The sequence below is a fragment of the Salvia miltiorrhiza genome, chromosome 6, assembly GCF_028751815.1.
Source record: "Salvia miltiorrhiza cultivar Shanhuang (shh) chromosome 6, IMPLAD_Smil_shh, whole genome shotgun sequence".
In the NCBI taxonomy this organism is placed as follows: domain Eukaryota; kingdom Viridiplantae; phylum Streptophyta; class Magnoliopsida; order Lamiales; family Lamiaceae; genus Salvia; species Salvia miltiorrhiza.
The window spans coordinates 7881008-7906611 of NC_080392.1; the positions used below are offsets into that span (position 1 = coordinate 7881008).

General features: G+C 33.0%; 2 protein-coding genes across 2 annotated transcripts; one reads left to right on the forward strand and one right to left on the reverse strand.

Moving 5' to 3' along the window:
• The first annotated feature begins 2275 nt into the window (after positions 1–2275).
• On the forward strand, positions 2276–4065 carry LOC130988373 (berberine bridge enzyme-like 15). The gene has a single exon (XM_057912191.1). The coding sequence runs from the start codon at positions 2315–2317 to the stop codon at positions 3911–3913; it is 1599 nt and encodes a 532-aa protein (XP_057768174.1). The 5' UTR covers positions 2276–2314; the 3' UTR covers positions 3914–4065.
• An 18531-nt stretch (positions 4066–22596) lies between these two features.
• Positions 22597–25345, reverse strand: LOC130988374 (protein BUNDLE SHEATH DEFECTIVE 2, chloroplastic). The gene is made up of 5 exons (XM_057912192.1): positions 25056–25345; positions 24242–24339; positions 23872–23938; positions 23200–23296; positions 22597–22834 (listed from the first exon to the last, which is right to left on the reverse strand). Exons 1-5 carry the CDS (start codon positions 25111–25113, stop codon positions 22756–22758), a joined length of 399 nt encoding a protein of 132 aa, XP_057768175.1. The 5' UTR covers positions 25114–25345; the 3' UTR covers positions 22597–22755.
• Positions 25346–25604: the final 259 nt, after the last annotated feature.

The window sequence follows — 25604 nt, forward strand, 5'->3', positions numbered from 1 at the left end:
TGACATAACCTTTTTCAGTTAAAAGAGTTTAGCAAGATTTAGGGTGGCGACTGATACTGAATACTCTTCAGTAATGAGTTATCAGTTAAGTCAAAGACATTAACTGATACACGTTAGGCTTCAGTCGAGTTTGTAAAACAGAGGAGTAATATGAATCTCTCACTGACTATCCCAAGATTTATCAGTTCGACAAATATTACTCGCAACGGAAAACTTTTCTTTCGAAATAGCCGTTTTGATTAAACAAGTTGTCAGAGATTAAGTTTCTCTTTGCAGTTAATCAGTTTTCAGTTGTAGAAGGTTTAAACACAAGTAAGAAGGTAAATACAGAAAGCTGTAAACAACACAGAGATTTTTACGTGGTTCGGAAAACACTTCCTACATCCACGGTCAGTTGATCAGACTGACAACTTCACTGGGCATGTGGTTACGGGTGCACAACAAACCTAGAAAACTGAAGATCCAATCTTCAGTACCAACACACTGGGATGGATTTCTTACTCTTAGCTTCACTGAGACAAAACTATGTCTTTCCGCAAAGACTAAGATCTCTTGGAGTCAAAACACTGGTCTGAACTCCTTACAACTCAAACTCTCAATTCGGTCGGTTGAAAAGAGGTTCGAAAACTTGCCAACTAGATTACAAAGAATAAGTTCTCTGTAATCAGTTATACCTAGGCTTTGGATGTACAATATTTGCCTAAGTTCTAAGAGAATGTATGTAATCAACAGTGACTGATTTTTGGCTTTGTGATTCTCTTCTTCGATTCAAACTTTGGAGTGGCTTTGAATGCCGAGTGACGAATTCGGCCACGTTTTAGCTTATGTAGTTGAATTGATGAAGATTGAAGTGATCATCGAGCTCTATTTATAGAAGATGTCTTGAATAGATCCGTTGGCTAAAAGGGTCTTCAAGAATTCTTCCGTTAGAGAATAATTTGAACTTGGACTGAGGCTTCAATCTTTGAGGTTCCTTTGTTTGGTGAGAACGGCTACTTTGAGAGCTGGAGATTGGACATCTTTGAAAAGGTAATCACTAGAAAGGAAGGGCCTCTGTAGAGAAAGGACGATCCTCGAAATCTCTGCATTTAATGCGGCTGTACTTCTGGAGTGCATGGCTTCCTTTAAGCTTTGGAGCTTCAGTCCGAGAAAGAATATTTAACTGATACTTGACTTTAGTATCAGTCCGCTGAATCCACGTGGCTCACATTAAGTAATCAGTCGTAACTGATTCTTGGACTGGTTAGTCAAATATCAGTATTTGACTTTGCCTTAATCGTCACATCAGTCAGCAACTTCAGTCTTCAGTCTTCAGTCCTCTGGCTTCAGTCTTCAGTCTTCAGAACAACAACTAAACTAGAAAAATAACTCTAACACTTGAGTTCGAACAGTTTTAGTCTATTACAAGTGAAACCTATTGATTTTTGTATCATTAAAACTAGAATTAGGATATTTCATTAAGTTCCCAACAACACTCCTATTGAAAATGATTCCTAATTTATATCTTAAAATAATTTTAATTTTAGCCTAACCCTTAAGTATAACAAACGGTAAAAATAAAAGTAAACCCTAATTATCTACATTGTATCTCTTTTTTTTTTTTTTTTTTAATTTAGAAGAGAGAGCCCTAAGATTTGAACCATAAACTACCCTATGTTTCTTAAAGACAACTACATTTTAGCTTAGGCATCGGATATCCCAAATTTGTACTAACCAAAAAATATATTGGGTACAAAATATAGATTGTCTTTTGTATACCTATTATGTATTTAAGTTTAAGGGTAATTGTGTAAATTAGTATATTATATACTCCATTTAAAAAATATATAATTTATTAGATATTAAATAAAAATAAAGATAATAAAAGTATATACCATGACTTTTAATTTATCAACCTATTATTAGCTAATAAAAGTGAAATTAAATGATAAAAAATATTTATATACCCTAGATTGATGGAATAAACCCTAGTTAATAATCACAAAATTAAACTAAAGCATATAAAGTTCAAATTGAAGAAAATATACATAAGAAATTAAATAAAATTGAAAATGAAACACAAAGTGGGACGTAAAGTATGGTACACTGAATCGCATTCCCTAGTCTTTCTGCCGGTCTAATAAAAACCACTAAGGAAATTACATAAACTAATGTAACGTGGACCGGAACGTATAACAAATAGATTCACCAGTCTCACCGTTTCCATACATAAGTCTCGGGTTGACTTTGTCAATAAATGGAATTTAACTGATATGCCACCTCTATAAATATTTAACACTCCTCCATCAACATTCTATAACGAAGCACACCAAAAATGAATCCTCACACCTCATTCATCCTCACTTCATTTCTCCTCCTACTCTCAATCTCAACCGCCGCACCAACTCCAATCCAAGATTCCTTCCCAAAATGCGTATCCAAACACAGCGATAAATCCTCCCCTTCAACCACCACCTTCATCACCGCCGCCCAAGCCTCGCTCTACACCTCCCTTTTGCACTCCACCGCCCAAAACCTCCGATGCCTGCTCCCCTCCATGCCCAAACCCCTCCTCATCTTCACGCCCACAACCGAATCCCACGTCCAATCCGCCGTCGTCTGCGCCAGGAAGCTCGGCGTCCACCTCCGCCTTAGGAGCGGCGGCCACGACTACGAAGGCATTTCCTACACCTCCGAATTCAAATCGCCGCCGCCCTTCATCCTCCTCGACCTCGGAAAACTCCGCGCCATCAACGTCGACGTCCGCTCCAAAACAGCATGGGCGCAGGCCGGCGCCACCATCGGCGAGCTCTATTACAGAATATCGGAGAAGAGCAAGACGCTCGGCTTCCCCGCCGGCCTCTGCACCAGCCTCGGCGTCGGTGGACACATCACCGGCGGCGCCTACGGCCCCATGATGCGGAAATACGGCCTCGGAGCGGATAATGTGGTCGACGCCAGGATCGTCGACGCCGACGGCAGGATCCTCGACCGGAAATCCATGGGGGAGGACGCGTTCTGGGCGATCAGAGGCGGCGGCGGCGGCAGCTTCGGCGTTATATTAGCATGGAAAGTGAAGCTCGTCAAAGTTCCCTCCACCGTCACCGTTTTCACCGTGCCGCGAACACTCGAACAAGGCGCCACCAAAACTCTATACAAATGGCAGCAAATTGCTGACAAAATCGACGAGAATCTCTTCATAAGAGTCCTCATCCAGCCGGCGCCCATCGCCGGCGGGAAGAGGACGATAGTGACCGCGTACAACGCGGTGTACCTCGGCAGAGCCCCCGCGCTTCTGAAAATCATGAGGTCCAGCTTCCCGGAGCTGGGGCTGACGCGGAACGACACGGTGGAGATGAGCTGGATCGAGTCGGTGGTGTACGTCGGGAGCTTCCCGGCCGGAACGCCGCCGGCGGCGCTGCTGGCCGGGAAGGCGGCGTTCGTGAACCACTTCAAGGCGAAATCGGACTTCGTGAAGGCGGCGGTGCCGGAGGGGGGGCTGGAGGGGCTGTGGCGGGTGATGATGGAGGAGGAGGCGCCGCTGATGATATGGAATCCGTTCGGCGGGAAAATGAGCAGGATTCCGGAGGCGGAGATCGCGTTCCCTCACCGGAAGGGGGTGGTGTTCATGGCGCAGTACCTGACGTCGTGGAGGAGCGATAAGGAAGACGTGAGGAAGCGGTATGAATGGATGGAGAAGCTCTACAACTACATGGCGCCCTACGCCTCCAAGAATCCAAGGGAGGCCTACGTTAACTACAGAGATGTGGAGATAGGGATGAACGCCGTTGGAAGGGCTAACGGCAGCTCCCATGATTGGGGGTTTAGGTATTTCAAGACCAATTTCCACAGATTGGTGCAGGTCAAACGCATAATCGATCCCACTGATTTTTTCTGGTTTGAACAGAGCATTCCTACCGCGCTCTACAAATAATTCTCTCTCATCAACTTTGCTACTACTATCTTTTTTTTAATAAAATGTTTTTTTTTTATGTATGTTTTATTCTAATGATATTGGAATTAGTTTAGAGTTTCCGTCTCTGCAATGTGATGGTTCTATAAAGACTACTACTTGAGGCGGGTTTACTTTTTTGTGCACTGTATGTCTGTATTTTGATAGTTATATGTTGATATTCTGTTTACTTAACAAATTAATATGAGTCTGATTAAAAAACAAATTAATATGAGTCAATTACGTTGTAGTCAACAACTTGTTTTTTTTAAACCAAACCATCATATTACTTCAAATCTTCCAAAACAATATCCCTAAGCCAGCTAGGGAAAGAAGATGTCCAAACAACATAATCCGGACAAGAAAGCGAAAACTGGGCAAGGCTATGCGCAGCGCTATTTGTTTCTCGAAACATGTGACTCACTCGGATAAGGCTATTCTCTCTGTCCAGTTACAAGATCTCGCAGATATCCTCAGGAAGCAGTTTTTTCTCTTCATCTTCGTTGGCCATAACTCTAGCTGCGAGCATTGAGTCAGTAAAAATTTCAAAAGGCGTGAAATTATGCTCCATGCTCATAATGATCCCTTGAACAACCGCCATGAGCTCACTGATGAGTGGACTTAGCAGTCAGTTCTATCAACCATGATTGAAATTGAAAATTTTATAACGTAGGTTTGAGCAATAATATATAGGCGGAAACATTTATATTTAAGAATATATAACAAGTTACTATAAGACGAAACACATAATTATCATTTAGCAATTATATTAATTTCAAGAGCCAAATGTAACTTGATGCTTTCTACAGCAGAATTACATTAAAATATAATTTAATATATATTCCTCCGTCCACAAAAAAGAGTCTTTGTTTGAGGGTAAAAACAATAAAATTGTTAAAGTTATTGTAAGTAGAATAAATGTATAATTTATAGGGGCAATGTTATTAAAAAAAAGAATAAAAATATGTAATTTTTTAGGCTAGAATAAAAGTATATCATTAGTTGAAAAATGGAATAAAAGTATAATTTAATCTATAGTTAACTATAAGAGAGAAAATATAATGTACGTGATGATTGAAAAAATGAAATGACACTCTTTTTCGTAGTAGGATTCTTTTTTGCAGACGCATGAGAACTATTTTGTAACCTTTTCCATCTGGAAAGCCAATTTTTTATTTTTGTTTGTGAGGATTTGTCAATTTGTACGTACAAATTGCACAATATGCAATGGTGACTTGCAATTTTTAAGATGACCTAGGGATATCATAATTAATTGGGTTAAGTACCAAATCCCCCCAACGTTGGGGCCCCTATCGCGTATAGGACCCTATAATCAGGGTAAGCACTGCTTACTACCTCAACGTGACTATACCTAAGCAAATTCCCCCCGCATTTTAACAGCGCTTAACACCGTTAGTTTTTTAATTTTTTTGTTATTATTTTAATGAAGGTGGCCCCCATTTCACACGTTCTTCCCCAACCTCCGCTGCCGCTTCCCCCGCCACCGCCAGCCATGCCTTTCGCCGCCACCAGACATGCCTTTCACCGACCTAAACAACACTCTCCAATAAGTCAATATCACTTCCCTTCTTCCAGCCATCATTTCCAAGATTTCAATTCTTTCTTCCCTAAATAGAATTTTCCAAAATCTCCCAAATCCGCAGAAGAAGAGGAATTCCGGCATGGACAGGGAGCAGGAAGAAATCCAATTCCTAGGGTTCTTCGGAATCCTGCAGGAATCGTTCAACATAGTGGCGTCGTGGAAGAAGATCTTCGCCCAAATCACGGTATCCCTAATCATCCCCCTCTCCTTCATCTACCTCGCGCACATCGAGATCTCGGAGCTCCTCTTCACCAAGATCATGCACAACGAATTCATCCTCGACCAGACCCCGGAGGGACCGACGCCTACGACCACCTCAGCGCCCCCCTCTCCTCCGGGCTCACCACCTTCTTCCTCTTCAAGATCGGCTACTTCATCTTCTTCATCGTCCTCGCCCTCCTCTCCACCTCACCCTGAAGGCGGCGGATCTGTGATGGTGGTGGGGAAAGGCGGTGGAGGAAGAGGTGTGGTGGTGAGGGAGGGTAGCGGAGGGAGCTAGAGCTGGAGAAAACGTGGTGGAGGGCGGTGGAGGAAAGGCGGTGGAGCTGGAGAAGACGCCCTTCATTAAAATAATAACAAAAAAATTAAAAAACTAACGGTGTTAAGCGCCGTTAAAACGCGGAGGGGGGGATTTGCTTAGGTTTAGCCACGTTGAGGTAGTAAACAATGCTTACCCTGACTATAGGGTCCTATACGCGACAGGGGCCCCGACGTTGGGGGGGATTTGGTACTTAACCCTAATTAATTATTTGATTGAATAAAAATAATATCTTTACCTCTCAAAAGAAAATAGAAATAAAGGTGGTAAATCGAAATGGCAGTGAGAAATGGATTCCAAATATGAATTTACTAATGTTCATTGTGCGTAAAGCGTGCCCATTAAAGCAACACTCGAGTCAACTTGCCCAAATTTGTATTCAATGATTTAATTATGATTAAGAACATAGCATAACACAGTTCAAAATTTAGGGATGCGGATTTAAGATTCACCACTCCCAACTTGTTTTTTCTATTTTTAATCTTTTATTTAGTATTTAATTCCAAATTTCCAATTTTAGTTTATTGTCGAAAATTTTCACTTTTAGTTCCCCTAAATTAATTTTCTATCTGGGCCCTGAATATAATTGTATTCTTTTATAAGTATGCCGTTGGAGGGGTGAATTAGCGAAACACGTAGCCATCTATAAATTAAATCAACTTTTTACATCCTCTCAAAATTAAATAAAAATTCCCAAAGCTTTTGACAAGAACTCCTACATAATCATGACGTGCATGCACGTCACTGTAAATAACAGGTGCTGCAAATGAATGTAGTGTGAATCATACATGTGTTATATAAGTGTGCAATTAAATACTATATGAAGTTTTACTATTCTATGATTTGTGAAAAGGACACGAAATAATTGAATTTCACCTAAACATTTATTAATGCATTCCTGAACGATGCAAAAGTGAGCAATGTTGGCATTCTCAAGGTTGTCGCATGTGCACATATAAACCTACTTAGATTAGATCGGATCTTAGATGTAAGATTGATTTCTGACTTTGATTCATCATGTTCATGATATTATTTATTACTATCATTTCGCGAGGCATTCTTAATCATCCACACCCCACAGCAAAAAATTGATCACCCTTCCTCAACTTAAAACAAAATAAAAAGGAAAAGAAACCAAAAAGAAGGTTTTTTTTTTGTTTTTTCACGACAAAAAACTGCAATGGCTAGCTATTTGAGCTGCATATTGGATAAACCCCGCTTATGTACAATAGCATACACATTAATTATATTAGAATCACATTTAAAAAATTAAATATAATAAACTTAATCTATTAAAAAAATTGATGGAATTCAAACTTAAAATTTTTAATCTAAAAAAATATATACTTCACAGTTAGACCGTAAAGAAAAAGAAGAAAGATTTTCGTTTTGCCGACAGTGATGCTAAATGCTTGGACATAGGGTCAAAGACGCTTGCAGGATTTCACGTTTTTCTTTTGAAATAAAATGACATCGTTTGATGAATTGGGCCATATTCCGTTATCTCCATTGATATTATCTGACCCGATTTTCCTATAGTATTTTAAATATTATATACTTTAAATATTATATTATATTTATCACATGATCACATTCACATAATTCATATACATAATTATTTCACTATCATACATCCATATCTATCTATATCTATATCAATACAGGGGGTCGCTCCAATGAGACCCCTAATTTTCGTGTAACATGAGGCACGATCTGATGCGTTTATTATTTTATCAATCATATGGCTGATATTGTATCTGGAGGAAGATTTTTTTTTCACAGAGTTTGAATCCGGGAGGGAGCAGAATATTTTAAATTTTGTTATTCATCAGTATATACTGCATTGTTCATCGGTATATACTGCCTTGTTCATCAGTATATATGTCTTATTCATTACCAATTTTTTAATTTTTTTTTTCATCAGTATATACATTTTGTTCGTTAGATATACATCTTGTTCATTAGTATCATATGTCTTATTCATTGTCCTCATGTTACACAAAAAATAGGGGGTTTCACTGGAGCGCGCCCCTATCTATATCTATATCTATATAATACATGAAAGATGAGTTTTCTCCCTCCATTTTTTCTCTCTTTTCTCCCATCAATTTTTTCACTATTTTTTTCTCTTTTTTAATTTTTTTAAATTCTTTTCTAAGTATCATCAAATTTGATTTATGAAGAAATATTCAATATGCAACTTAAGTTAAGTTCGTAACAAAATATTTAATATATAAAAATCATCAAAAATGAATTTAAAACGAATAGGTTATTAAAATTTAAAATAAAAATAAATATTCTCTTTGTTAAAATTGTACAACCTTTTTTTATTTATGTTTGTGTATGAAAATATTTATTTATTTATTTATTATTATGTGGAATACTCTATAATAATAATGTGTATACTAGTAATTTTTATTATCAAATAATTCAAAATTATTTAATAACTATATTTATCATTACACTTTATACATAATTGAAAATTACGTCTTTAAATTCGAGATTTTATTGAGTAATTGACATTTTATTTTAAACCATATTTTTCATTTATTTATATTTTGATTCTATTTAATAGTTATATTTATTTATTTAAAAATGTCGTTTAATTTCGATTTCGCCGTGCATCGCACGGATGAGTGTACTAGTGATACGTTATAATTGAGTTTAGATATGATAGCCCGTCAATAATGGAGAATCATTAATTAATAATATTAGTAAAATCAATTAAGGAGAGAGCTCAAATGTTTAGATACAAATTAAAAATCCAAAAATATTATACAGATCTAAGTTATATGTATACCACTAAGTACAAATTATAGTATTTACTCCCTCCGTCCCAGCCCAATAGGCCTAGTTTCCTTTTTGGGACGTCCCACTTCAATAGGCCCAGTCTTATTATAGAAATAATTAGGGCTTGTGTAAGTGTAAGTATGCGAATTAATTCTTAATACATCATTACCAAACAATAAATTACTATATTTTACAGATATTTTAGTATACTTTACAAAACATATTTCTAATATAGCATATGCAAAAAGATATCTCAATCGAACTTTATTCCACACTGCGTATACAAAACGCGCTATAATGGTATTATTACAAGAAAATTAAGAAGTTATTAAACTCCAAATGAAAATATTATAGAAACTAGCCACCGTAAATAGCTTGCAAACCCAACTGCACGCCCTTTGAAATAAGCCAGGAATCCTGCAAATAAAATTACAAAATAAACTCTCCAACGAACTAACTAAAGGGGGCACAACTTTCCACAAAGACTAAGAACTCCTTTAATGCGAAACAAAACAAAAACAAGCCCAATAAATAGAAAAATCTAAAGATTCACCAAAAAGAAAAAAGGAAAAAAAAAACTAAAATAAAAAACTACTTTCCCGGCCTTTGCTGGGACGATAAGAGCATCCACAATGCTTGTTGCTTAGAGGGGTGTCTTAGGAGTGGGCCCCACCTAAGACACACCCCTCTCCAATGCATTGTGTCTTAGGTGGGTGCTTAGATCCCCATTTCCACAAAATTCATATTTCTACACTTTTATTTTTAAAATTCATATTTTATTAAAATTAAAATTCTACATTATAATAATTTAAAGACATAATTTAAATACAATAATAATAATAAAAAATTACAATAATTTTCTAGGGCTCAATCGGACCAAAACGAGACCAAATGTGCTCCTTCAAGTCCAATTTTAAAATAAAATCCCCAATTCTACACTTTAATTTTAAAATTTCAAATTTTTATTAAAAATAAAATTCAAACATTACAATAAAAAAATATTACATAATTTAAATAATAAAAAAATACATAAAGAAAATATAGGATTTTAAAAATTGAAATATTAAATATTACATTAACTAAAATAAATAGGATTTTAAAAGAAAAAAAAAATTGAAACCCTACCGACCCCACCCCACCCCACCCCACCCAGCCTTTTTCCCTTCCTTCTTCCCCAACTTCCCCACCCAGCCGCTCTGCAAATTTCAATTCGCTCTTCAATTTTATTTTATTTTTATTTCACGCGCGTGGCTTCCACGCAAATCAATTTTTCAGCCTTCGCCCCGGGTTCAGCGCTCGACCTCGCCTCGCACCTGGCCGCGTCTCCAGCGCACGCCCGTCTCTTTCGGCGCGGATCGAGGCTCCCTTCGCCCTCCGCGCTGCAGATGCTCTAAGAAAAGTAAAGATTTAGGATTAAAAATGAAGATCGTTTGCATGTATTAAGGGTTACAAAGAGGGCCATCAAGATAAGAAAAGAAAGATTTAGGATTAAAAATGAAGATCGTTTGCATGTATTTAGGGTTACAAAGAGGGCCATGTTTAAAGTAGCTTTCATAGTTTTCCAACATAAAATTATAACATAATTGACTCGCAGTATCATGATAATTGTATGTTTAGTGGTGAAAAAAAAAAAAAAAAAACATGATGAGCTGCAGTATATTTGCATTTTTTGTCATCGTTAAAAGTAATAGAAAATTTAAGTTAGATGAATCAAGGTTCGAATTCAAGCTCGTATACAACATGTTTGTAATTATATGTTAGTGCATGATATATTTAAAAACATATTGTTTCATTGTGTTTGAATTATGATCTTGATTTGTCTCACAAATTTTGACCTGTAAAATAATTTCACATAAGACTTTTATAAGAGTATTAATTGTGGGTTTCATCATAGCGCGTATTATATATTTGAGATATGGAACTGTGAAAATGTCAACCATAGGTTTTGGATTGTGTTGAAGCCAAAATTGATCTATATGGGAAAATTATGCGCAACCAAATTCACACAGAATCTACTTTGATACTCTAATTTTTAATCCCATTTGCCTACTAAAATGCCTTTTTAGTTTGCATCTGGATTGAGTTTTATGTCCCCTAAAATATACCCCCTCTCATATCTGTCCACTAGTTCATGACCTAGAGATGTAGGTATTAGAGATGTAACAAATGGTGGTGATAATGATGATTATTGATCACTAATTACTAGCAATAAAAGATATTTAAAATTTACGTTTCGACTTAAAAATTCACAAATTTGAAAAAAAAAAAAGACTTTTATAACACATGGATTTAGAATTTTTTTTGAAAAATTTTAAAAGTGGAAAATATAGATTATTATCATTACTCATTTCCTTCACAAAAAATTTACCACAATTTCATTTTTATTTGATCTATAAAAAATTTGTCACTTTCACTTGAGTACAGATCATATAATGCACTCACATTTAAATTAAGATACTTATTTTATTAATAATTTATAACATTTTAATATGATAAGTCTTTTAATAGATCGAGGGAGTATTTAATTTTCTTTTTTGGGAGGGAATTGAAGACCAATAATGATAATTAAGAAGATGTTTGCATCAAATTTCGTCATGCTCAGCAAATTTTGGCCAGGCGAACCAAGCTACATGTGACTGAATACACGTGGCTGCCTATTTTTGTCCAATATTTGACTTCTTTCAATTTAAAGGATATAATTGTTGAATCAATTCAACCTGTCACATTACTCTCTCTCTCTGCTTTTCTTGGGGAAAGTCTATCCTACACCCAGTTTTTTACACTCCCATGTTAGGATTACTACACGTGTCCTGGTTGACCAAACCATCACTTTTTTGAATTATGTACTAACTCGGTCCGGTTTTATAGTTCAGCCGGTTTTTTTGATTGTTTGTTTTGCATACCACTCTTCACAATAATCAAAGTGGTATGTTGCTTGTCCGGCCAATAACATCTTTACACGAAAATCTAGAATGACTGCATGTACTGTAAATCATTCTTACACACCTAATTTTAATTTTTGAACAACCTTTTCAAATAAGAAATTTATTTTGTGTTACGCAATGTATTTGTGTATCTTGATATGAAAGCTTTTCACTTTACAGACGAAATTGCATGAACTATAGTATAGTGCAAAAATAATTACTCCCTCCGTCCCCATCAAATTTAAGGTGTATTCATTTTTAGATTGTCCCACCGAACTTAAGTCATTTCATTTTTTAATAAAAATTAAGTAATTTAAAGTACTAATTTATAAAATTAATTGCACCCTTATTACATTCTATCTCCTACTTTATCACTTTTATACTACACACTTAAAACACTAATCTACAACTTCTTAATTCCCGTGCTAAAAAAAACGCCACAAACTCTACGGGGCGGAGGGAGTACGTATAAGTTAATAGTGAGATTGAAAATAAATATTAAAAATTTATATAAATAGATATAATTGTGAGAATAGTATCACTCATTACAACAAGGGACGCCCACCACCTTATAAGGAGTGTTGACACCTTATAAGGAGTGTTGACGCCCATCACCCCGACACTCAACAAAGTTGAATAAAATAAAAAATAATCTTTATATATATAAAAAGCAAAGTAAATATAATTTAATTTAATTAGAAAGATATAGTTGAAAATTAAAAAAAATTATGTATAATCCATGTCAAATAAACTACCAAAAATTGTGATTCAAGGGGAAAAATCGCCCAACTTTAGTTGCTATTTTTGTAAATTCGGTTTAAATTTTTTATTTCTTTCATTTTTTTTCTCATTTTTTTGATAAAGCATATTTTCTCATTTTCATGAAATTATATTTTAGATAAAATATGCAATATACATCTTGAATAAAAGATCATGAAATTACCTTTAATTTGATGTATAATATACAAAAAAGAAAAATTAAATAAGCAAGATGTAATAATTTAAAATTTTAATATATTAAAAGTTTATATTTTAATAAGTGATAATTTTTCCTTAAGTTGTTACCTATAAAACTGCAGACAATCAATTTTTGCATTGATCCATCGACGGTCGGTCCCCATCTTTTGAGTTGAGAACACGCAATTAGAGAGAAAATAATAAAGCGATAAAGTAGGACATAGAAGGTAATAATGGGTGCAATTGATTTTGTAAATTAGTGCTTTAAATTGCCTAATTTTTGTCCCAAAAAAAATGACTCAAAACTCGATGGGACACCCTAAAAATAAATACGACTTGAGCTTGGTGGGACGGATGGAGTATTTCTTTTCGGTTGCATATTATGAATTTTCCTAATGTTGCATTACAAATAAAAAAATCTTTATTTTAGTTTGTGTTTTGAAAATGGTGTTCCGTGTATAAATTAGATAGAAGGTATTTTACATCTTCTAGGCACTTAATATGTTTTTAAAAATCATTTATGAATAATGATTTTTTTGTGGACTTTAATAATTTCCTTATTTTGCCATCTAATTGGGGGAAATCTCATATCTATGCCCCGAGACTATTAACCATAATGTAGTAATAAACACGTATTATACTTTAATTTGAGAATCCCCAAATGATTTTTCGCTAATTTTACTTTAATTTGAGAATGCTCAATCCATTTATCATTAATCATACTTCAATTTGAGAATCCTAAAATGTTTTCTCTCTAATCATACTTCAATTTGAATTTGAGAATCCCCAAATGATTTCGCATTAATCTTACTTCAATTTGAGAATCCCCAATCCATTTATCACTAATTATACTTTAATTTGAAAATCCCCAAATGATTTCCCTCTAATCATACTTCAATTTGAGAATCCCCAATTGATTTTCCATTAATTATACTTCAATTTAAGAATCCTCAAATGATTTCCCACTACTCTTACTTTAAGTCGAGAATCCTCAATCCATTTATCACTAATCATACTTCAATTTGAGAATCCCCAAATGATTTCCCTCTGATCATACTTCAATTTGAGAATCCCCAAATGATTTCCCACTAATCGTACTTCAATTTGAGAATCCCCAATCCATTTATCACTAATCATACTTCAATTTGAGAATCCCCAAATGATTTTTCTCTAATCATACTTCAATTTGAGAATCCTCAAATGATTTCCCACTAATCATACTTCAAATTGAGAATTCCCAAATGATTTCCCACTTTAATTTATTTTCTCTTTAAAAATGAAGTAAATTTTTAAATGGTAATTATGATTGGACACAGATTTTAAGGTCTTTCTAAATAGCTTTTATTAATGTTTTTATTTACTACAATCTTCTGATTATTTTGTGTTATAATTATTTAACTCAATTGCTCAAACGAATCAAACAGTTATATGGGACATACACGGTAGGGGACACAATATCTTACACAGTTTACTACACAGTAGAATGACATAACCGTGTAACTAACTGTGTAGATGTCACCTAACCGTGTAGTCAATTGTGTAACTAATTAGAATGATTAGTTGAACTTCAATTGGGGGTTCTCAATTTGAACTTGATTAATGGAGAATCCAATAGAGAATCTCAAATTTGAACTTGATTAGTGGAGAATCCAATAGAGAATCTCAAATTTGAACTTGATTAGTGGAGAATCCAATAGAGAATCTCAAATTTGAACTTGATTAGTGGAGAATCTAGTTGAGAATCTCAAATTTGAATTTGATTAGTGGAGAATCTAGTTGAGAATCACAAATTTGAACTTGATTAGTGGATAATCCAATAGAGAATCTAAAATTTGAACTTGATTAGTGGAGAATCCAATAGAGAATCACACTTCAATTTGAGAATCCCCAATTGAATTTCCACTAATCATACTTGATTTTGAGAATCCCCAATTGAATTTTCACTAATCATACTTGAATTTGAGAATCCTTAATTGAATTTCAACTAATCATACTTGAATTTGAGAATCCCCAATTGAATTTTCACTAATTATACTTGAATTTGAGAATCCCCAATTGAAATTCTTCTAATCATAATTGAATTTGAGAATCCCCTATTGAATTTCAACTAATCATACTTGAATTTGAGAATCCCCAATTGAATTTCCACTAATCATACTCGAATTTGAGAATCTCAATTTAATTTACCCTAATCATACTTGAAATAACAAGTGAAACACTTACTTACATCTCAAATATAAGTTTAAAACTTATATTTATAATTTGATATTCTTGAAATAACTAGTGAATCATTTACTTACTGATAACACTCATGTTTCCATGGTTTTTAATGTTCATATGATGTTAATTTTATAGGAAATTGAGGGTTGGATGATTGTTTTGTGCTTAAATTGCTTTATCTTGTGAAATATGTTACTTGGTCGTACTTTGATGATTTTTACAGAAATATTGAGTTCGAATTTGGAAAACTTGTCTGAAATAGAAGTTGTAGTTCGTCTCGATACGAGTTCGTGAGCGCAAACGGTTCGTAAATCGGAGTTCGGACGAGAAAGTTATGGCCAAAACACGAAAGTCGCGCGCAGCAGTGAATAGTGTCCGACGGGAATTTCCGAATTTTCGGGAATTTTCGGAATTTTCGGATTTTATCAGTATTTTTGAGTTCTACACTGTATTTATCTCCTGTGCTTATAAATAGGTCATTTCCCTGACCTATTAGACACATCTCTTTACCCCTTTTCTCTATCTTTTCAGTTTTAAACTTAGACTTTTATTGTTTTCATAGATTAGCTTTATTTTCCTACAAGATTCAAGCTGTCATTCAACATTCTTCCGGGTTTTATTTATTTCATTTATTTTAATTGCTTTCTTTTTATTTATGCTTTTTATTTATTTTAGTATGTCTGGCTAGTTCGTTAATCTGAACCTAGGGTTTGTACATAGCTGATTAATTATGTGTATGATTTATTGATATCAATTTGCCCTCCAAACTAGACATAATCTGAACCAAGGTAATTTTTTTAAAAAATTTCAATCGTATTTTATATTTTTTAAATCGCACCAAACTAGACGCTTTTATGCTTGTTATATATATATATATATATATAATAAAAGCATAAAAGCGTCTAGTTTGGTGCGATTTAAAAAATATAAAATACGATTGAAATTTTTTAAAAAAATTACCTTGCTCTAGAGTTGAAGACCACTGAACAAAACTTAGAAAAAAAAATACTCTCTCCGTCTCACTCCAATAGACTCATTTTCTTTTTTGGGTAAAAAAGTTGTAAATAATTGGTGTGGACCGCACCACTTTCCGGGAGAGTCCATCCTGCTTGTAATGCAATACATGAGGCCCATTCAGATGCTGCCATGTGTAAAGGTATTTTGAGTGTATATATATATATATATATATATATATATATATATATATATATATATGTGTGTATATATTTGTATTCGGTTTGTAGGTTTAAAAAAATGAACTTGAGATACATAACATGGGACATTAATTACTCGTACTGGAGAATATGAAAATACATTATTCGATTTTATAATTGTTCATTCGAAATCATTCGAAACTAATTCAAAATTAGAAAATTGAATTTTAATTTTATTGTAATAAAAATTTTGATTTTAATTTTAATTCACTTATTATTTCATGAATATCAAATTATAAGTATAAGTTTTAAACTTATATTTGAAATGTAAGTAAATGATTCACTTGTTATTTCAAAACTATCAAAATATAATTATAAATTTTAAACTTGTATTTGAGATGTAAGTGATCACTAATTTCTTAGCAACAAAAACTGCAACTAACACAGGCAATTGTAGCAAATAATAAGCAATCAAGTATCGTATCCTCAGGGACTGACACAATGAAATAACTCTAGCTATCTCCTAAACAGACTATAACAGTAGACAGACAACAGAAAGTAGGAAGGTTTGATTAGCACTAAATTCAAATAACAACAAATAAAATAAGGTAAAAACTCAAATAATAAAATACTCTGACCCTAGGGATGTACTTTTACTAAATAATTACATGCATTTAATATATTGATTCAATTACCAATTTAATCCAACCCTGATGAGATATCACAAAACTATTCACAAGCTTCTCTAACGAACACCTATGAAAGTAGATTAATTTACCCCCTTCACATTCAAGACTCCAAGGAATAAATTAACTCCCAAGCGTACACAAATAATAAAATGTTAGATGAGTATATTGATAATTGAAACAATAATCCACTTTATTATAAAATAAGAGGAAAAATTAAGAAGTTAGTAGTGAGATAGTATTAAAAAATGATAAGAAATATGACCGAGAAGTTTGAAATTTCGAGCGAAAGCTTTAAATTTCTACTTTCCAAATTAAAATAGAATATTGCATAAATAACTTTTGAATGAGGCCAGCTTGAAGAATGGAGAGAGAGAGAGAGAGAATTTCGGCTTAACTAATGAAAATGAGGAAAAAGTAAGAGAGTCTATGTATGTTGGTGGGGAAATTCCATGTTTGACACAATCAAATCAACTTTTATCAATACGAATGGTTCATGTACATTTAACATTCGACTTTAAAAATAAAATAAGGATGTAATGTACTCCCTAAGTCCCATAAATTCCGACACATTTTTTTTGGATCGTTCGACAAATATTGACATGTTTTTAAATATAGTACTCCCTCTATCTTATTAATAGTGTCCCACTTTTTTTATGGGATGTTCAATTAGTAGTGTCTTATTCCCTTTATAGTAATATTCTGTCTCTGTATACCTAATATTTAAATAATTTCCATCAATCCACTTTATCTACTTTCTACACACTCTTTAATCTCCATGTCCAAAAGAAATGGGACATTACTAATGGGACAGAGGGAGTAACAATTAGCTAAACAATAAAAGTTCTTAATTATCTTTCTCTCTCCTACTTTATCATTTTATTACATTTTTTCTCCTACTTTATCACTTTTATATTTTATTACCTACACACTTAACACACTAATCTACAACTCCTTAATTCTCGTGCCGAAATCAAACGTGTCAAAATTCGTGGGACGAAGGGAGTAACATTTTAAGAAAGTGTGTAATTTTGGTATACACATTTATGAAAGTTTGGTTTATGTACTCCCACATTCAATTATATCTTGAAAAAAATTCAATCATCACAATTTTTTGGGTAAATTAACACTTAAATATATAAATCGCATCACGATGGAGTCGAAATTGAGAGGATCTTAGACATTACTCACTTCTTCGCTAGGTCAACACAAAATTAAAAAACTGCGTGAGCACCCAAAGTTTTATTATCTTATATTCCTCTATATAAAAATATTTTATATTTTTTTCCATTCCATTTGATTTAACCTGTATTTCTTTTTCGAGTTAATCCACTTGATTTAACATATTTTATGAGTAATTAATTTAAACTATATTAAATAGTATAACTTTACACTATTGGAATAAAGGGTGTGTAAACTAATAACAAGCTCAACATCACATCAAATCACACCGCACCACAAGTCTTAGTCCACTGCACTATGATTATAACAATAGTTTAATTTATACATTATGGTGCATTATTTTACTTTAATGGCAGATTAATCATTGATTCTCCCAAAAACCCAAAAATGGTAAAGATTGTTTTGGCAATAAATCTATGCAGCCACATTGTGGCCACCCACACACTAACATAATAAGAATAATCTTGATTTATTTAATTTATTTTTTAAATAAAAATATGATTTAGTTATTTTATTATATTATCTACATTGTACTTATTTTTTTAATTTTTTTTTGCATTTTTTATTTTTAATTTATTTTTTAATAAAAATAAAAAGTTACCAAAAAATAACTATAATGTAAAGAATATGATAAAATAACTAAATTTTATTTTTATTTTAAAAAATAAGTTAAATAAATTAAATTATTTTCTACTTAGATAAATTATGGGTGGTCACAATGTGGCTGTTTAGCTTTACTCTTTTTTTGGTTATACACTTATACTTATGCCCCATTAATCAAGATTGTGCGCCTCGTGCACCATCAATAGCAATGCGTCATGTTACTGTTTCAACTTTATTTCGAACTAATCATTCTTTCAAACAAGACTTGATTGGGTGCTCTCAATATAGATGTCTTGTCTTCAAAGCAAAGCTGATTTGGTTTTGTCAAGTTTGGCAAATTATTTTTTTACTTTGTCAACAATATTTTATAGGGATATTTGCTGTAAAATACACGAACTTTCAACAAATTCTGGTTTTTTCCATGACCTTTAAAATTTGAAAAAAAAATACACAACCTTTCGATTTTTTCTGATTTTTTCCACGGGTATGAAATACTCTAAAATAGAAGCCGATTTTAGGGCCTTTGACTTAAATTTTTTGATACTTAAGCGTGAGGGATAATAAAGATGTCATAATAAAGTCGATGTACACACTTAAGTATAAAAAAATCTAAATCAAAAGCCCTAAAATCAGCTTCTATTTGAGAGTATTTCATACTCGTGGGAAAAACTAGAAGAAATCAAAAGGTTATGTATTTTTTTTCAAATTTTAAAGGATATGGGAAAAACCAGAATTTGTTGAAAGTTCGTGTATTTTACGGCAAATATCCCTATTTTATACTATTTCAATTTGTATTTGACGATACACCATTTTCTATTCCTTTACGGAGGAAATTCCAACATTTTGAATTGAGTCTACTGTTTGAATTCTTTTTTCTTTTCTACAACAATATTTTTATTCATATTATTCTTTTGATTTGGACACCAAATAAATTCATATCTCACATGTCATATCTTAATTAATTTCTAAGTTGTTTATTTTTTAAATCGCATCCCATTTCATATTTATTGTAAATATTACAATATGAACAATTTTAACATATGAACAAAACACACGCATCTTATTGTAAATATTACAAACATATATACACACCACAATTAAGAATACTCATAACACACCACCATATTCTTCCAGTTTTTGGAATTTAAGCCCATAAAATATTATACTCTCTCCGTCCCTGAAATAAGTTCCTCTTTTTCTTTCTTGGGACGTCCCCCAAATAAGTTCTTCTTTTTTTTCTTTCCATTTTTGGACAACTATCCCACCACTAATAATACTTTATTTATTCTTACTTTTTCACTTTTTCACCACTCCCAATACTAATTATAACACGTTTTCACTTTTTCATCACTCCCAATACTAATTATAACATATTTTTCTCCACTATCAATACACTTTACCACTTTTCCTTAAGACCCGTGCCGTATTTTGGGGACGGAGGGAGTATATATTCATATATGTTTTCCAGAAACACATATTCTCATATACACATTATTTACGTAAATCATGGCAAATTCGTAATAAATCTGCCAAGCTTTATGAAAAACTTCAAATAACAAAACATGAAAATATTCACAAGTACAAATTAATATAGAAATACCACAAAATTACAAACATTAACATATTTTATTAATGCCTTAGTTCTTATTCTCACAGACGCTTTTTAAATCATATACTAACTTAACTATTAAAGGGGAATGAAGATGAAATGGAAGTTGTTAAGTAGTGAAAACCTTTGAATTTTATAGGAAATGAAAAGATCTTGATGGTTCCTCGCAGTGAACAATGTGTATCTTCGAGATCCAACTGATTAAATGAATTTGATCTCTATTTGATGGGGTGGGGTTGCGAAAAGTATTAAGAGCAGTAGGAACTATGGGGAGAATATTCTTTAACTTGTAGTATTGATTTTGGTAGCGTTTCAATATATTAGAGTGTGTGAGGTTACAATGAGGATTTCTTTCCCTTTTCTATTTACTATTATAAGTGGGTATAATGATCTTTTCAAATCTGAGTGCGGGAAGAGTATTTTCGTCCTTTCAATCAGGGACGGAGCCAGGGGGGGCTAGAGCCCCCTCCCAAATTTTGAGTTTTTTTTTTTTTTTTTTTTTTTTTTTTTTTTTTTTTAAATATATATAGATATATGTTTATACCTATTATAAAATAATTTTGTTTTATAAAAAAGTATTTGGTTATTATATTCTCTTATATATATACTTAATTTAAGGATAATTCCGTTATTTAAAACTATATAATCTATGAAATATTGTTTGTTATTATTACTATTATACTTGTCTTTTAATAAAAAATGCCTAATATGTATGAAATGCTAAAAAAAATTATAATGTATTGAAACTAATTTATAATATATAGAAAATATATAATCTATGAACATGTTGTTTGTTATTATTATTATTATGCTTGCCTTTTAATAAAAAATGTCTTAAATATACGGAATGTCCAAAAAAAATTTTGTGATATATTGAAATTATATAATCTATGAAAATATTGTTCGTTATTATTAGTATTATGCTCGTATTTTAATAAAAAAATACCTTAAATATACAGAATGCCCAAAAAAAATTTCTCGGGGGCTACCGCCCCCGAACCCCCGTACAATTTCAGCCCCCCCCGAAATTAATTCCTGGCTCCGTCCCTGCTTTCAATTTTGTTGTGCTTTATGTTGAATGACACTTTCCTTCAAGCACCACAATTTATTCGACTATGAGGGTGTTTCGCTGATCTTATAAGTTCCTCAAAATAGCTTATAAGCTCATTCAAAATGTTTGGCAAAATAAGCTCTTAAATAGCTTATAAGCTCCCAAAAAAAAAGTTCTAAATTTATTATTTTCATCATATATCATTCAAGTTCACTTCTCTTCAATTTTCTCTCTCTAAAAAAATATTTTCTATCTCTAGAAAAATAATTATCTCTCTATCTTATAAGTTCAATTATCCAAACACTTTAACAACTTATATAATCTTTTAAAAATTAAATCTTATAAACTCTTAAAACATCTTATAAGTTTCAAGAGCTTATAAGCTCTTTAAAATAAGCTTAGCCAAACACCCAGCTTGTAGAGTCTTCCCTAACGAAAAATAGTTACAGGACCACCCAAGTGTTGGATCCCGCCAAAAGATGTCCTTTTCAAATCTTGAGATCCGATCCACTTTGAGTTCTTTACTGACTCTCTGTATATTTATTCATCTCCTCTTTCTTGGCTTACTCCTTTGAGGACATGCTCAGATCTGATATTCACCTTAGCGACTCTCCTCTTTAAACCAATCTCTAGAATCTACTCCTTTCACTTTGGATCTTTATCATTCCTTCTTTGCTCATGCTTTTCGGTATTTTTATGATGGATCCAAATACCATCCTTATCATTAAATTACCTTTGAGTAATTCGAGTTTGTTTTTGCCGGAAGAAAGTGTGTTGACGGGCGGCAATTGAACATATACATTGTGTTTCATAGATTTATATATATATGATTATGCGATCTAATAAATTTAAACGTTTACTTAAACTTGATACGCTCTGCCATATTTTAGTTTGTTGGGTGACAACTGAATGTTACCTGACGTTTTATTTTAATAGATGGGGATTTACGTGGACATTTATTTAGAAAAATGCATAAAAGCCCCACTTATAATACAGGATGCAGCTTGCAATTGGAGGATAGGATTTAGATCTTTAGATTCTTTACTAAAACTAGACAAAGGAAAAGCCAACATATATATCAAATACCAACTGCGAATAAGTTGTATCTAACTTTATTTCCCAAAAATAGCAAATCAGATAGAAATACTGAATTTGGATCGTCTTACAAAAGAATTCCCTCAAAAAAGTCATACTACAAAAATTAATATTTGATCTTCTCCAATTGGATGAACAAATACTTGGCCACAAAACATATCCAAGGTTGAGTATTAATATCAATAATAGTACTATTTTCTAATAACATGCATTAGGATAACAAAAGTTTCAACAGAACAAGGAAAGAACAATATTGAGTATCATGAAAAATTTGCAACGACATAAATAGATGATTGGATTACACAACTATCAAAGTCAGTGATCTGTTGCTCAAGTACGAGTAACATACAAAAATTACATGTCCCTGTTTGCTGTGTTATCGACAAAATCAAGGAGATCAAAGATGCATACGCTAATCATCATGCGTACTCATGAAACCACCAAGAAATCCAGCCCCGTTGCAGCTACCGCACAGAATCTCCCTTTTCCCCCTGTCCAAGAATTAATGGGGTTAGAATTCAACATATCTTGCATCTGAAACGGAAACTCAGACCTAATATTCCAGCACAAAATAATGTGGCAACACTACTACTCAAACCTAATATTGAAATTCTGTTTCATGCATGCTAACACAGTGACTTATAATTGTTCGATTCCATTCTCATTTTGGAGATTGTATTGATTGTTTTACGACTTGCTTTCAGACTTCAGCTATGCACCAATACCAGATCAATAAAAGAGTGCAAATAGAATATCCCAGCTGCAGAAATTTGAAAGCCCAGAAACTGTGTTTTGGTATCAGGAACAATGATAAAAAGACGAAAGAAACAGCCATATATAATTTGTAGTAATATACCTGCAAAGCCAGCACGAGGCGCCGGCTTTGTACTGTCCATTGAAGTGATCCACTGAATTCACTCCTTTGCCTAGGCATTGCCCACATTTTTTATTACCTATCATATCCCACGAAAGATTACTTCACAGAGTATTTATTTTCCTTAAATAAAGATCACATATTAAAGCTCTTTACTGTTTTGCTATCAGAATTCATACATTGAATAACATCTAAAAGTAATTCCTATACCAATTACTCTAGTAACATCAGCAACTTTCCTTCTTTCCATTATCATTTGTCAAGATAACTTAGCATAGAATCAAATTGGTAAATAGAATAGCTATAGAGCTAGTACAAGTCTAAGTTAATACTCATCATCATTCAAATTTCAAGTTTTAGCAACAAAATATCTCAAACATCATCCAGTTGAATTAGGATATGATATCAAAGTCGACCACAGAAAATATTAACTGAAAGTAAATTTAATCAATCATACTTGCCGACTCATAGAAAGAAAGAGCAGTTAGCAGTTAGCACTTAGCACTATCACAACTAGCCGTAAAGATCATATTATGCAGTAGGTAAGGTTCATGCATTCCTATTCATAAATTTCACCTATATCCATAAACATGAATTATCATATACTTATAGCAATGCAGGAAGCAATTAGGCTCAGAAATATGTTTCACTTACCATTACCCTCACAATCGTGACAGAGTATGCTAGATACTTTGGGTGTGGCCGACTGTTTGTCGTTAGCCTGCATATAAGACCAAGCCCAAGTTACATTTACAGAATTGGAGTACTTGGAGGGGCAGTAAAAGATAAGGGAAAAACATCAACTGCAGAAACAACCTAAAATAAGGCATTGTGGTAGCATGTATTGGATTGTTTGCAAACAAAGCAAAAACTTGACAGAAGACTTCAAAAAAACATCTTCATTTACAACATTTTGGGGCAAAAACAATGCATTTGCACAAGAAGAAGAAAAAAAATCAGGATAAAAAACATTAGCCCAGGGAGGTCGAAAACCAACAAAGAATCACAACACATTTACACTCACATTAGCTTTTAAAGGTTCGAAAGCAGCATTCTTGGAGCTGTTAGTAGCATCCGTGATCCAGTTCACTCTCCCACTCGTATATCTCTCACTAATAAGTCCTGCAAATTGCAAAAGAAAACAAATCCACAAGCACAAAAGATGAGTTCATTAAGCAATATGGTGCTCAACATTCCTATTTCGTAAGCATTTGGTTTACTGAACTTGTATATTTATTAAAAGAAATGCTAAATTTATAATTTTCTAACGTAACTTCATCATTATGATAGGAAACTCGACGTAGATGCACGATTTGACAATAAGATTGAAGCTGCATCTTCTTTGGCTTATTATCATAAAGTTGGTCAGCTCACATCATTTATAACTCAAATTTGCATAATAGAATAAATAATTACTCTGTTAATCAAGTATTGGGCTTTAAGTTCTGATAAGCCCCGGTCCAATAAATATTTTGACTAATTTTTATAACTAGCCCATCAACCTCAATCCAAAAGAGCACAAGCCAGCCTTATCCATATCCGTCTTCACTTTCGCTCAACAAGATTTTCGATTTCTTCAATAAAATCCGAGCACGCTGAGCGATAGGGGTGGTGGGTATAGACTAGAGAGAGGTGACGTGAATGACGAACGGTACCAATTTTCAGTTTTTCAGATTCCTAATATGATAAATTCATCAATTTGATTTTAAGAAAGTGATTTTAGCGCAAAGTTATATGTTTTGATGAAGAAACATCATTTGCGCAGCATATTTTAGCGATTTTATAAATAATGAAATTCAGATATGAAGAAGCAAAATGAAGAGAGAGAGAGTAGGTACCGGGCTTGGGAGTGGTGTTCAAGGACATTAGAGTTGAAGAACAAAGAGAGTGCGCCATTTGTGAAGAGTGTGGATATTGTGTTGCTTCGGTCTCTTCTCTTGCACACTCTACTCTACAGCATAATGTATGGCATTGGCATCACAGAAGAGATAAGGCGCAGATTTCATTTCCTCATTTACTGATTTACTAAACTACCCCTCTGCTCCCGATATTTATGTGCATTTTCAGCCAAAAGTATCTCATCTTATTTCTAGCGTGACGCTCACAATGCTATCTAACAAGGTATATTAAAAATACTAGTGTATTACCGGTCGAAATTCGACGGGTACATATTTTGTGTAATTTATATATTTTATGTTATTCTTATGATAATTATATAAAATAATTTTTTATGTAAATTATTTATATAATTAATTAAATTAAATTAAATTAGTAATACATTTTAAATTATATTAATCTCAACAACTTTTAGCAATTAAATTATTAATTTTGTTGAGATCATAAAAATACCCATTAGTTTTCATATGAAATTTTATAAAAAGTTAACG